Source organism: Eumetopias jubatus, unplaced genomic scaffold (assembly GCF_037043125.1).
Source record: "Eumetopias jubatus isolate StellerSeaLion01/CBP00866 unplaced genomic scaffold, mEumJub1_p1.0 scaffold_12, whole genome shotgun sequence".
Classification (NCBI taxonomy): domain Eukaryota; kingdom Metazoa; phylum Chordata; class Mammalia; order Carnivora; family Otariidae; genus Eumetopias; species Eumetopias jubatus.
Genome location: NW_028274818.1, coordinates 65,387,052 through 65,400,473, shown reverse-complemented (window position 1 = coordinate 65,400,473; position 13,422 = coordinate 65,387,052). Strand labels below are relative to the sequence as shown.

Below are 13,422 nucleotides of genomic sequence, written 5' to 3'. Positions count from 1 at the left end.
TTTCCTCTTAGAAGTTTGCTTAGACATTTTATACTTTAACTCATTTTATTAAAAACTAAAAATATGAAGAAATTTCCCTAAGCATGCATTTAATTATGCAATTTTCAGAATTTTCAATCAAGGTCTACAGACAAGCACCAAAGTTGTTTTTTTTTTTAATTTGAAGCACCACCAAAGTTTAAATGCAATTAATATGTTGTTTTTCCTTTAGAAGTACACCGCTAATCTCAAAATGGCTAAATTTTACAATATTTTTCAGTTCATTCCAAGCACATTGAATTCACCAGCTATCAAATATAAAATATTCCTTGGTTCTCTAGGATAAATAAAATTGTCAAATTTAATGGGGCTATAAGAAACGATCTTATAAACTGAAATTACACATTTTATTTCTCTAACAAATATAAAGGTATGCATTTAAATTCAACACTAAAAATAGTGCCTATTTGTGGAAGAGAAAGGACCTAAATACCCAAAGGAAACCAGATTGCTAAATTTTCCTTTAGGCCTCCCCCCGCCCTTAATATTCTGTGATTCTCGTAAAGCTACTGACATCAGATTCTCTTTGCATTAGTAGAATTATATGAGAAAGAAAAATTTAGAAAACCAGGAGTTAATTCGGAACCTTCGAGAGTCAAAAGAAAAACAGAAAAACACGCTGAATTCATTGCAGTTCACGAAAAAAAATTGATGTTATGTTGCATTCCATTATGCCAGTAATCTTTAAATTTTGCAGAGACAAAAGACCATACCCCAATTGTTTCTTCCTATCACCAAACCAAGGACCACTTCCTTCAAAACTGTTTCGCTGAGCTATAATCCGCGAGACACGACCCACCACGTTACGTGTCCGTACAGTTCATGGCTTTAGTAGGGTCAGTGCTGTGCAACCAACACCAATCAATTTTACAAAGTCTTCATTACCCAAAAAAGAAACCCTGTATTGCCTACCACCAGTCTCTTTATTTCCCCCAACGTCCCCCGCTCTAGGTAGCCACTGATCTACTTTCTGTCTCTATGAAATTGCCTATTTGGGACATTTCACATTAAATGGAATCATATAACATATGGCCTTTTGTGACTGGCTTCTTTGACTTAGTGTAAGGTTTTCATGTTGTAGCACATGTTAGTACTTTATTCTTTTTTTTTTAGAGAGTGTCACGCGGGAGGAAGGGAAGGGGCAGAGGGAGAGGGAGAGAAAGAATCCTAATCAGATTCCACACCCAGCCCAGAGCGGGACACAGGGCTTGATCTCACGACCCTGAGATCATGACCGGAACCAAAATCAAGAATTCGATGCTTAACCAGCTGAGCCACCCAGGCGCCCCAGGACTTTATTCTTTTATTGCCAAATAATATGCTATTGTATGGTTATACCCTCTACCTGCTTTTGATCCAATGGCTACATTTTTCAAATGCCTACTTGCATGTTTTTTCAAAATTAGAGAGCCAGATGGATGTAATAACTTTGTTAAAAATACAACAAAACAATGAAAAAAATGCCCTTTTAATTAAGTACAGTGTTGATTCTGTGAATGATGTTTAGAAACTATTATTTTAAATAAAGGTAAGAAGACATCTACTCTTTGTAGGGATTATGAGCAAACAACAGTTGGAGAGTGAAATAAAAACCAACAACCAAAAAACAAAAGACTACACAGAAAATTATTTAACTTTGGAAAGTCGGACTTGAACAGTAGAAAACTGAGAAACCAAGTCCCTAAACATCCTACCTGAATTTATGCTTCCATTAAGCTGAGTTCTGTGAAATCAGAACAAAATATTCTTAGTAAAATAAAGACAAAAGTCTTCATTCGCGCCTGTGTCAGTATATATGTGTAACTGCATGGAAATACTCACATAAAAATGTTTGGAGGTGCAAATTTCTCAATTTTTCCTTATATAAAAATATCACATTATAGACACTTGATGGAGAATGCTGGTTTCTAGATAGAATTTGAAAGGCCACATTGATAGGAATTCCCTTCTTTTTCACCTTCTTTCTAGATAGCTATCAGAGCATGACTGAAATCACAAAAAATAACTATATAAGGAGAAAGTTGTCTGACCGGCAGAGAGAACGAATCCTCAAGCAGACTCTGTGCTGAGAGGGGAGCTGGAAGCAGGGCTGGATCTCATGACCCCAAGATCATGACTGGAGTCAAAATTAAGAGTTGGACGCTTAACTGACTGAGCAACCCAGGTGCCCCAGCATGTCCACTTTTTAAATTATATTGTAAAAAAGAGTGGCTTCGTGTGCCTGGGTGGCTCAGTTGGTTGGGCAACTGCCTTCCGCTCAGGTCATGATCCTGGAGTCCCGGGATCGAGTCCCGCATTGGGCTCCCTGCTCAGTGGGGAGTCTGCTTCTCCCTCTGACCCTCCCCCCTCTCATGTGCTCTCTCTCTCTCATTCTCGCTCTCGCAAATAAATAAAAAATAAAATCTTAAAAAAAAAAGAGTGGCTTCTGGGGTGATCTGGTGGCTCAGTCAGTGCATCGTGCGTGTGGCTCTTGGTCTCAGGGTTGTGAGTTCAGACCCCACATTGGGTGTAGAGTTTACTTTAAAAAAAATGTGGCTTCTAACTGGGGTGCTGCTCTGTCCTGGACTGCTACCCCTGGGGGAAGCCAGCTGTCATGGTGTAAGGCATGAGGTGAGGTACTGGGAGGTAAGCCACACAGGGAGGGACGCGGGCCTGCCATGTACCATTTGAATAAGTTTGGAAGCACATTCTCCAGCCCCAGTCCAAGCCTTCACATGACTGCAGGCCTGGCCAGTAGTTGACCGAAATCTCATGAGAGACTTAAGCCAGAGGTACCAAGCTAAGCCACACCCAGATTCCTGACCACAGAAGCCATGAAATAATAAATGTTTTTTGTTTTTAGCTACATTTTATGAGAATCTGTTATGCAGCAACAGATAACACACAGACCATGCAAAATTCTTCAATTTTCTGCTTTTTTGATTATATTCTGCTGCCCCTTCCTATACATGTTTGTGTTTTCAGTTGCAACAAACCCCATTCCCAATACTCCTAGAAATAGCACCATCTGTTGAAAGAGCTGGAGGATAGCACAGCGCACATTTCTACCATTCTAACTATCAGGTTAGGATCATCGTTAGAAGTAGGTGACATGGGGGCATCTGGGTGGCTCAGTCGGTGAAGCGTCTGCCTTCAGCTCAGGTCATGATCCCAGGGTTCTGGGATTGAGTCCCACATCGGGCTCCCTGCTCAGCGGGAGCCTGCTTCTCCCTCTGCCTGCCACTCTGCCTACTTGTGATCTCTCTCTCTCTCTCAAAAACAAATAAATAAAATCTTTAAAAAAAAAAAAGTAGGTGACATATTCCCCCAAACTATCAACCCCCGCCTGATCTGTCCGCAAAAGCTTTCCACTATTTCATTAGTGGTCAGAATACCCAGACGATACTTGAAGCTCATGCCTGCCATCCTCCAAAGTGCTCCCTCCATTCCACACACAGAACATCTGTCAGTTCCATAAGCAAGCATTGCTCCTTCCTGCCCCAAGGCGCTGCTCCGGGCACTGACTTCCAGCACAACGCATGCACCCTTGTGACAACTGTATTATTTAACTTAACACCTGCTTTCCCACTAAACTCCAGGAGTCCATGAGGGTTAGAGCAAGATCTGTCTTGTCATCGCTGTATTTCTATTGCCTGGGAAACACACAGTAGAAAGTTAATATAAGTTGGCGAATTACCATCGTTATTATTATGAATCCTATTGGGAGAACCTCACTGTTTAGCAGGACAAGGAGAACTCTGCTACACAGGAAACACATCTGGCTCATCAGGAGCCCCTGGGTTCACATCCTCTTTCTCTCCCTGTCTCCTGCAGAAGAAGATAAGGCACCTTGTAGATTAAACCTGAATTTTCTCACTTGTAAAAATTAAGGGATGTAACTTCTGGGTTGGTGAACACGCTGGGATGTGGGAGAGTAGTATGCCTGGAGAGGGAGTGGAAACCTCCGCCCGCCCTTTCCCCAGACCCTGCCCTATGCACCCCTTTCATCAGGCTGTGCCTCAGTTCTATCCTTTTATAATAAAATCAGTGATCTATTAAGTAAAAATCAATCAATCAATAAAATAAAAAATAGAAATAAAAAAATAAAAAGGGGTTCGAGTAGGCCATTTTCAAGATCCTTTCTGGCTTTCCAAAATCTACATTGTTAGCCAAGATCACAGTCCTGAGATTTAGACCAACTACCCGTTCAACAGGTCCACTTGGATGTCTAAAGGATCCCAAACACCTGACCGCAAATTGCCACACTGCCCTCTGCCCTACTCTCCCCAGACTTGTTCCTTGTCTCTCTACATTCCCACCCTCTGCAGACAGCATTATTATGCATCTGGTGCCTAAACCACACAACTGGGGCTAATCCTGGACTCTTCCACACCTCATCTATGACCCAGTCCAGTCAATTCTACCCCCTTTATAACTCTCACTCCACTTACTTCTCTCCAGCCCCACAGCTACTCCCTCAGTAAGGACCACTGGCAGCATCTCCTGCAGAGATTACTAGAAAAGCCCCTTAACCGGGGTGCCTGGGTGGCCCAGTGGTTAAGCGTCTGCCTTTGGCTCAGGTCATGATCCCAGGGTCCTGGGATCGAGCCCCACGTCGGGCTCCCTGCTCCGTGGGAAGGCTGCTTCTCCCTCTCCCTCTGCCCCTGCTTGTGTTCTCTCTCTTGCTGTGTCTGTCAAATAAATAAATAACATCTTAAAAAAAAAAAAAGAAAGAAAAGCCCCTTAACCACTTGCACTGCCTCTAATCTTGCACTATTCTAACCCTTCTCCACACTGTAGATTGAGCGATCTTTCTAAAAACTGCAACTCACATCACATCACTCCTGTTCAAACTTGCCCGGAAGGCCCGAACTGGTTATTACAAAACAATAATGCTTTATAACCTGGACCGTGTTGATCTCTCTACTCTTGTATTCTCTACTATTTCCCCTAGATTCATTCTTCCCTTCTATTCTGCTCCAGACAAACTGAATATCAACAGTTGCTGAAATGTGGGGTGTTCCCTTCTCAGAATCCTCTGGGCTTTAGTCCGTGGTGTGCTACCTCTACCGTCCTTCCTTTGCCCTCTCTCCCCATCCCCTTTCCTTAGCTAGCATGTATTTGTCCCTGTCTCAGCTTGGATGTCCGATCTCACCAACTCCTCCAGGAAGGTTCCCATAGCCCTTCTAGAACAGCATTTCCACAGCCATGTGCTTACTTAGTATCAGCCATGACTCCCATCCTGCTAGACTGAACTTGTTAGTCACTTGGCTCCCACACTCAATCACAAAACTCAAAGGCAGGTTCACCAACAGTATTATCGTGCCTGGCATACATACAGTGCTCAATTAATGTCTGTTGACTAAGTAACCCTGTATGGTTATACAAAAGTGTAAAAAAAAAATTTTATAAGAGGAAGAATTCTTCTGTGATATAAATCCTTCATCTAGTCTATCTTAAAATGTTTTTGTGATGGGGGTGCCTGGGTGGCTCAGTTGGTTAAGCCTCCAACTCTTGGTTTCTGCTTAGGTCCTGATCTCAGGATCCTGGGATCAAACCCCATGTTGTACTCCCTGCTCACTGGGGAGTCTGCTTCTCTGCCTCTCTCTGCCCTCCCCCCACTCGCATGCACTCTCTCTCTCAAATAAAAATAAATCTTTAAAAAAAATTTTTTGTGTGTTGGATAGACTAATGGCCCCCAAAGATATCCATGTTCTAATCCCCATAAATACATTACGTTACATCACAAAGGGGAATTAGGCTGCAGATGGGATTAAGGTTGTTAGTTAATTAGTTGACCTTAAAAAAAGGCAGATTATCCTAAATTATCTGGGTGTGCCCACTGTAATCACAAAGGTCTTTACACCTGGAGGGACCTGGCGTGCAATTGTTGGCTTTGAAAATGTAGGAAAGGTGACCACAAGCTGAGAAATGCAGACTCCAGAAGCTGGAAAGGCAAGGAAGCTGAATTTTCCCTGGAGCCTCGGGAAAAGAATGCTGACACCTCAAGACCTGTGTCAGATTCCTGACCTACAGAACTGTACAGTAATAAATTTGTGTCAGTTTTAAGCCACCAAAGTTGTGGTAATTTGTTATGGCAGCAATAGAAAACTAATACAATTTTAATAATGGGACTTTTTTAAAATAAAGGGAATTTTGGCTAAGAACCTTAAAGTCCCCTTCTGATTCTACAATTACTTGAATCTATGTAAATCTGGAACTCTTTTATTCTACTGTTACCTAGGAAACAACTACCTTTCAGAGGAGATATGATCTGTCTTCTTTGATCAATCCCTCACTGAGGGAAGAATAAAAAGAGAAGCTACTGTTTCTGCAGGTCACTTTCCAGAGAAATTTTATTTTAAAAGGGCTGGAGCAGAGATAAGGTAAACCAGAACTTCAGACTCTTCAAAGTTTACTGTATGGTTTGTAAGAGAGTTAAATTGCTCATTTACCTAATGAACAGAATGGGCTACAACCCCAAAATCTCAATACCAGAATCTATCATTCTTAGACGGGTTTAGCCAGACCTTTCCATTTTTTTCTTTTAAGATTTTATTTATTTATTTGAGAGATAGAGACAGAGCACAAGTAGGCAGAGAGGCAGGCAGAGGGAGAGGGAGAAGCAGGCTCTCCACTGAGCAGGGAGCCTGATGCAAGCGCTTAATCCCAGGACCCTGGGATCATGACCTGAGCTGAAGGCAGACATTTCACCAACTGAGCCATCCAGGCGCCCCCCTTTCCATTTTTTAATTCGAACGCTCTTAGGTAGGTATGCATAGTCCTGTCATATCAAAGTCCTCATCAATCCCAGTATCTCAATCCTGGTCAAAATTATAGCACATACATTACTCAACCGACTCCACTAGGCATTCAGGTTTGGGGGCCAACTCTAAAGGTTCTACTATGGTGGAAGCCAGACAGGTAAACTTCAAATCTGGCATTTGCATTATCAGTTAGTTTTATGGCATTCACAGTTATTACTTCAGATGTCAGTTAAAGTATTGATAAATGCCAGCAGGCACATGATACCTAACATTAAGCTAGGGAGGCACTGGAAATAGGTTTTTCAGAATATACCTCTGCAGAGCAAGGCAGGGACGGCTAAGCCTTAAAAGAGAGTATTAAAAAGATCTCAGGAGATAAGAAAGATAGTGACAAAAGAAGTAAGATGGATTTAAAGTCAAATTAAACCAATTTCTTAATTTCATTGAATGTTGCTCCTGGTCACACCACTCAGAAATCATCCCATAACACACTCAAAGACTACAGGTACCATTTAGAAGCTGGGTACTTGATAAAGTGCTTTACATACAGGATCACTCATTCTAAGGACAATCTTGCAGAAGTGGTAGGATCAGCTGTCCTACAGATTACGGGAACAGGCTCAGGGAAATGAGTTACTTTCCTAAGGTGACATGGGTAGGAACAGGCAGAACCAAAGTCTTTGCTCTTTGCACCGTACAAGCCTGACTCCAGCCACAGATGCGTTTCCAAGATTTGTTTTCCTCTAGCTTTGACGCCCTCTTTGTCACCGCTGAGCTGGAGGCTGCCAGAGGAACAAGTCAGGGCATTGAATATGAGTGGCAAATCAATCTGGAAGTTCTTCCTTTCTCAATTTCCCATGTGCTGCCTATCTCTGGCTTCCTGCCATTTGCTGAACTGTTTTATTAAATGCTTAGATATGGGTTGACTGAGTAAATAAAGTATGTTCTATGGCAACCATCAAATACTTAATCTGAACTTGCTTTTTACAACCACACAAAATTTATGGGTTAATGGTTGCCAGGGGCTAGGGTGGGGGAGCGGACAGAGAAATGGGGAGTGACTGCTAATGGATACTGGATTTCTTTAGAGGGGGATAAAATGTTCTAGAATTAGATACTAGTGATGGTTGTATAACTATGTGAATATATTAGAACCAAGAGGTTGTACACTTCACGAAGGTGAATTTTATGGCATGTAAGTTCCACGTGAATGAAAAAGACTATAGCAAAAATCAAAGGATCAGATATTAACAAGTGTTTGCGAAGGTGTGGAAAAATTATACCCCCATACATTGCTGGTGTAGCCACTTTGGAAGATAGTTTAGCAGGTCCTCAAGAAGTTAAACAAAGTGTCTATTTATGATGCAGCAATTCTACTCCTAGGCATACATAACCAAAAAAGGGAAAATATATGTCCACATGAAAACTTTTTTCCTAATGTTCATAGGCGCATTATTCAGCATAGCCAAAAAGTAGAAACAGTCTAAATGCCCATCAGTGGACAAACAGATATGAAATGTGATATATTCATTGCAGTGGAATACTAATGGACAATAAAAAGAAAAAAGTATTGATATGTGCAGGTGCAACGTGGATGAATTTTAAAAACATTACACTAGGGGCGCCTGGGTGGCTCACTCGTTGGGTGTCTGCCTTCGGCTCGGGTCATGGTCCCAGGACCCTGGAGTCGAGCCCCGCGTCAGGCTCCCTGCTCGGCGGGAGGCCTGCTTCTCCCTCTCCCACTCCCCCTGCTTGTGGTCCCTCTCTCGCTGTCTCTCTCTCTGTCAAATAAATAAAACCTTTAAAAAAATAAAATAAAAATAAAAAAATAAAAAATAAAAACATTACACTAAGTGAAGGAGCCGGTCATAAAAGACCATATATTGTACGATTCCATTTAAATGAAATGTCCTGAGGAGACAAATTTATAAAGAAAGAAAGTAGATTAGCGGTTGCCTAGGGCTGGGGTAAATGGGACGTGGTTTCGCTAATAGGTATGGGTTTCTCTGTGTGATGAATGATGAAAACTGACGGTGGTAATGGCTGTCAGCTTTGGGAATATACTAAAAATCAGTGAATTGTACACATTAAGTAGGTGAAGCGTATGGTATGTGAATATCTCAATAAAGCTGTTAAAAAATTTCGGGGGGGGAAGAAGGGCTGAGGGAGACAGTGAGGGAAAATTGCCAGCAGGCTCCACACCCAGTGGGGAGCCCGACACAGGGCTCCATCTCAAGACCCTGAGATCATGACCTGAGCTGAAATCAAGGGTCAGATGCTTAACTGACTGAGACACCCAGGCGCCCCAAGCTATTAAAAATGTATCAGCTAATTTTCATTCCTTTTTAGGATATTGACTTAAAGTTATGCTAGACTCAACTATAGTAAAAACTTGATGTAATGCATCTTGAAACCATGCTTAGTTGACTACATTACAGGGATTCAACTCTCTAAAGGAAACAAAGTCTCATAATATAATGACAACTGGACTTTTGTGAGGCCGAGTTCAAGGTTAAACTTGTAAATAATGACATGTCTCCTAATATTGCTCTACTTCTTTTTCCGGCACTAGCTTTTGGATATACAAAAAATTATTACAAATTAAACTATATAAAGAGGCATAAGAGTAAATAAATTCACCTTAATATATTTCTTTTAAAAAGTGCTGTGAGAGCACCTATCTATAAAAAAAAACAAACTTATTTCTGGTCTGGAATTGAATATCATGTTTTATCTATCATTTCGCATTTGAAAGGCTATTCTGTTATTAGAAAAGAACCCATCTATAAAATTTTGAAACTTCATTTACTTAGGATCTTAGAATTTCACAGTAATGGAAGAACTACCATGCCCATGTCTGGACACCTATGCATGGACTCTCTGCATTGATTGTTCTGACATAGGGAATGAATTTGGGAGCAACAGGACGGAGACATCTTTAGGCAGCTTTACTCCAGCTAAAGATGACGATGTTGAACTGTGGCACTGGAGATGGAGAGAAACAGACTAACCAGAGAGATCTCAGGAAGATGCGATCACTTGGACCTAGTGATGGGGTGTGTACTGAGAGAGGACAGGCTTCAGTGAACTCTCAGGGAACAGTGAGAAGAGCTCCCAGGCCATCCAAAAGCTTTCCATTCCAGGTCCTTCCAGGTCTAGAAAGAATTCTGCCCTCCTGGGAATCCTTCCACCCAGCTTAAAATTCTTCTGCCCACCCACACTTATGTTCTTTTAATTTAACAACAAAACTCAAAGTACAAATAAAAATGTACCTCTTACATAAAAAAAAAAAACTATATAGATACAGAGGTAATCACCAAACTTTAATCAAGTTTAGACCATACCATCTCTGTTCAGGAATCTAAGGAATTCATAGCTCAGAAAGGAATTTTATAGATATATCTGGATGAACATCATCATTATACAGTTGAGAAAACTAAAGTACAGAATGGTTAAGTCTCACCAAGTGACCAAAACCAGAAGTAAGATTTGAATGTAGGTTTTGCAACTCCTAGTTCAGTTTTCTTACACTTTTAAACTCATTTTATTTAAGATATATAAAATAATTTTAAAGCTAATCTATATAAAGACTATCCCTGAGTTTTATAAATTATGTATTTCAAATACATTAGGGGACAGTAATTCTACACATATCTGCTCACTGGATAATAAATACCAAATAACTTTAAATAATATAATCACACCTAGGGAAAATGAAATAAGGTCATGGAAAGAAGGAATAAAAGGAGCTATGACTGACCCATTTCATATGCAACTAGGTCTCAGTTCCTAAAAACATCAGAACATATTAGAGAGGCACATATTGCTCTTGATTTATAGTCATTAGATAAATCAATTTTTATACAAATAGCACTACATACATCACCTGTTTATCTTAGATCTTTTAAGAAAAGGCTCTCATATCTCTTTTCAAAATTTTAATTTTCTTTAAGCAAACTAAGGAAAAGCAAAGACGAAGGGATCAGTTAAATGGAAAGCCTAATTATGAGCTACATTAAAAACTTATCAAATCACTTTATTGAATAAAGAAGGATAAATCTGTATGAACTGGAAAGTTTCATCTTTTACTCCAAATTAAAAAAATAAATAAAAAAACAGGATATGGAGAGATTGCCTATATTTCTAAGCAGCCAAAGAAGCAGAAGATGAGGAAACATTCCCCTTAGTTCTCTTGAGCCTCATGCAAAGACTGCTGGCTTAGGTAAGGTGGTGCTACACTACAGAGTCCCAGCCTCGGACATGCCAGAACTCTCCAGTCCCACATGTTCCTGATGGAAAATAACCAGAGGCTGCCTTTTCCCAAGGGTGCCCTGTGTGATTCAGGAAGAAAAAGTCCATAGCTCCAAACTTTAACTGCCAAACTATATATCAAATGAGAAATACCCCAGGGGGAGGGGGGAGGAAAAGAAAAAGAAGAAAGAAATACTCTGAATTACTTTGTAACCAAAGTGATACAGACAACGAAAGCTAGATGTCTTATGCAACATTGATATAAAATATATACCAATATATGTTAACACATATTATCCACTTACTGAGTTGGAAAGATTCTGTAAAGAATTTAAAACTGGACCAGCACCTCTCTCTCTCAAAAAAAAAAAAAAAAAAAAGTCGTGAGATCGAGCCCTGCATTGGGCTCTACACTAAGCGTGCAGTCGGCTTGAGATTCTCTCTTGCCCTCTTCCTCTGCCCTGCTCTCTCTTTCTCAAATAAAAAATAACATAAAATAAAAACTATACCAGCACAAAAACTCACAGATGAGAGATCAAAGCCACAGTGATAACAAAAGGAAATTTTTAGGGCTGATACTGGTAGAAAATGGTCTAATTTATAAAGTAAGACTATATATATTTAAAAGATCGTGTGTGAAAACATGTACAAGTAACTTCAATTTCAGCACATTTATTATAGCAAATTACTGGGAATCGCCATAAAGAAGTGGCGGAATAATCAGCACATCCATGCGAGCAAATACTGGAAAGGTGTCAGGCACGTCACACACCACACAGCTGGATCTTCATGTGCTGTTGGAGAAGGAGCTGCAGAGTACATCAAGAGAAGTAAGGCAAGATGCAGCACAGTACGGAGTATGAGATGAGAAGATGGTTTATTTTTAGGTAAAGAAGAGTATAAAAAATAACTTTTAAAAATACCTTGTGGTATCTTCTTAGTTGTGCCTCTTTTGGCTCTCGGGCTTCTTTTTCCAGGTATTTTTTTCTCCTTTCCCATGAGGGCCAGCCCATCCTGGGGGCTTTCACAAGAAGTGTTTTCCAAGCTCTCGCACACAGCCACCTCATTGCTGGATGGGCAGTTTTCATTATTGTTGAGACTGTCCTGGGCAAGCACATCAGGTTGGCCCATGGCGCTGGCACCACTGCTCAGACACGCATGCCCATCCCCATCCAGCTGATTTTCATTTTCATCCGAGGCAGAAGGCAAGCGTGTCACTATGCTTCCCACGCCGTCACTGGGATGACACCCATCCTGTGACTCTATCTTCAGATTACCTGTAGGAGTTCCGCTGTCATCCATCAGAGCATCTTTTGTGGAACGCTTTAAGTTTCAATCAAGTCCGTCCATGTCTACAAAGGCAAAAAGAAAAAAGCTACTTCACCTCTGGATTCGCAGCCATCTCTGAATTTCCTCTTCTCCTGGGTTGTCTTACTATAAGTAGGGAAAGGACAGAAATGACAGAGGTTCATTCCTTCTACTTCTTCCCCACTCACAACCCCACCCAACCTCACCGGGTTCTGGCTTGAATACAACGGTTCTCAACCCTGGCTGCGTGTTTCTTACCTGGAAAGCTTGTCCAGCATGGAGCCCTGGGACTCATATGTTTTTTTAAGTTCTCTAAGTTATTTTACTGTGTACCATGGGACCACGGCCTTAATGAAAGAAATTACTGGTTAAATGAGGTTATCTGCTAAAATCAATCACTCATGTTATCGCTGGACGCTTACCAAATGAAAGCTGTATAAGTCCTTTGGCTGAACAGCAGAAACATTTGCAAACACATTTACAGATATTTTAAAAATAAATGGCAAAAAGGTATGTAGAAAATTCAGGTAGTATATGGTAATACTCTATTCTCATTACATCATTTACTTCTTAAAAATATGCCCTGGAAAGTACCTTAGAATTGTCAGCAAATTCCTTTTATACAATTAAAAAAAAAAGAAAAAAAAAAAAGAGGGCCATTATTAACTCTAGACTACTTTAGACTTAGAAAATCTAAATCTGATCCAAGGATCCTCCTAACATTGTAAGGATATAGAAAATAGATTCTAAGCTTTTTACCAGACATGTTTTGTCCCCCCTTATTATCCAAAAGTATATTACATTTTAAGGAAAATGATGCCAGCAAGACTTTGAAATTTTTTGCTTGCCAATCATTATTTTGGGTTTGAATCAAATATGATATTCCAGAAATCTGAGAAAAATTTTACTGACTTTCTAAATTCTTTAAATTAATATAAATGTTTATTTGGTGTTTAGAAACATGTAAATAAGGTACAATTCTTTTAAAACATGAAAATGAAGTACAAAATAAGACATTAGCCCTGCACTGATTGTATCATATGTTTTCAACATATTTTGCAACTGGAATATTTTATTT

At 40.2% G+C, this 13,422-nt stretch overlaps 1 protein-coding gene across 3 annotated transcripts in view; it reads right to left on the bottom strand.

Moving 5' to 3' along the window:
- The window catches only part of CNST (consortin, connexin sorting protein), a 114,008-nt gene that overhangs the window by 57,954 nt on the left and 42,632 nt on the right, over nucleotides 1-13,422 (bottom strand). For all 3 annotated transcript variants that reach the window (XM_028111552.2, XM_028111553.2, XM_028111554.2), the window contains exon 2: nucleotides 11,960-12,388. In XM_028111552.2, the coding sequence (XP_027967353.1) occupies nucleotides 11,960-12,338 (379 nt within the window). In that variant the 5' untranslated portion in view covers nucleotides 12,339-12,388. The remainder of the gene's footprint in view (nucleotides 1-11,959; nucleotides 12,389-13,422) is intronic.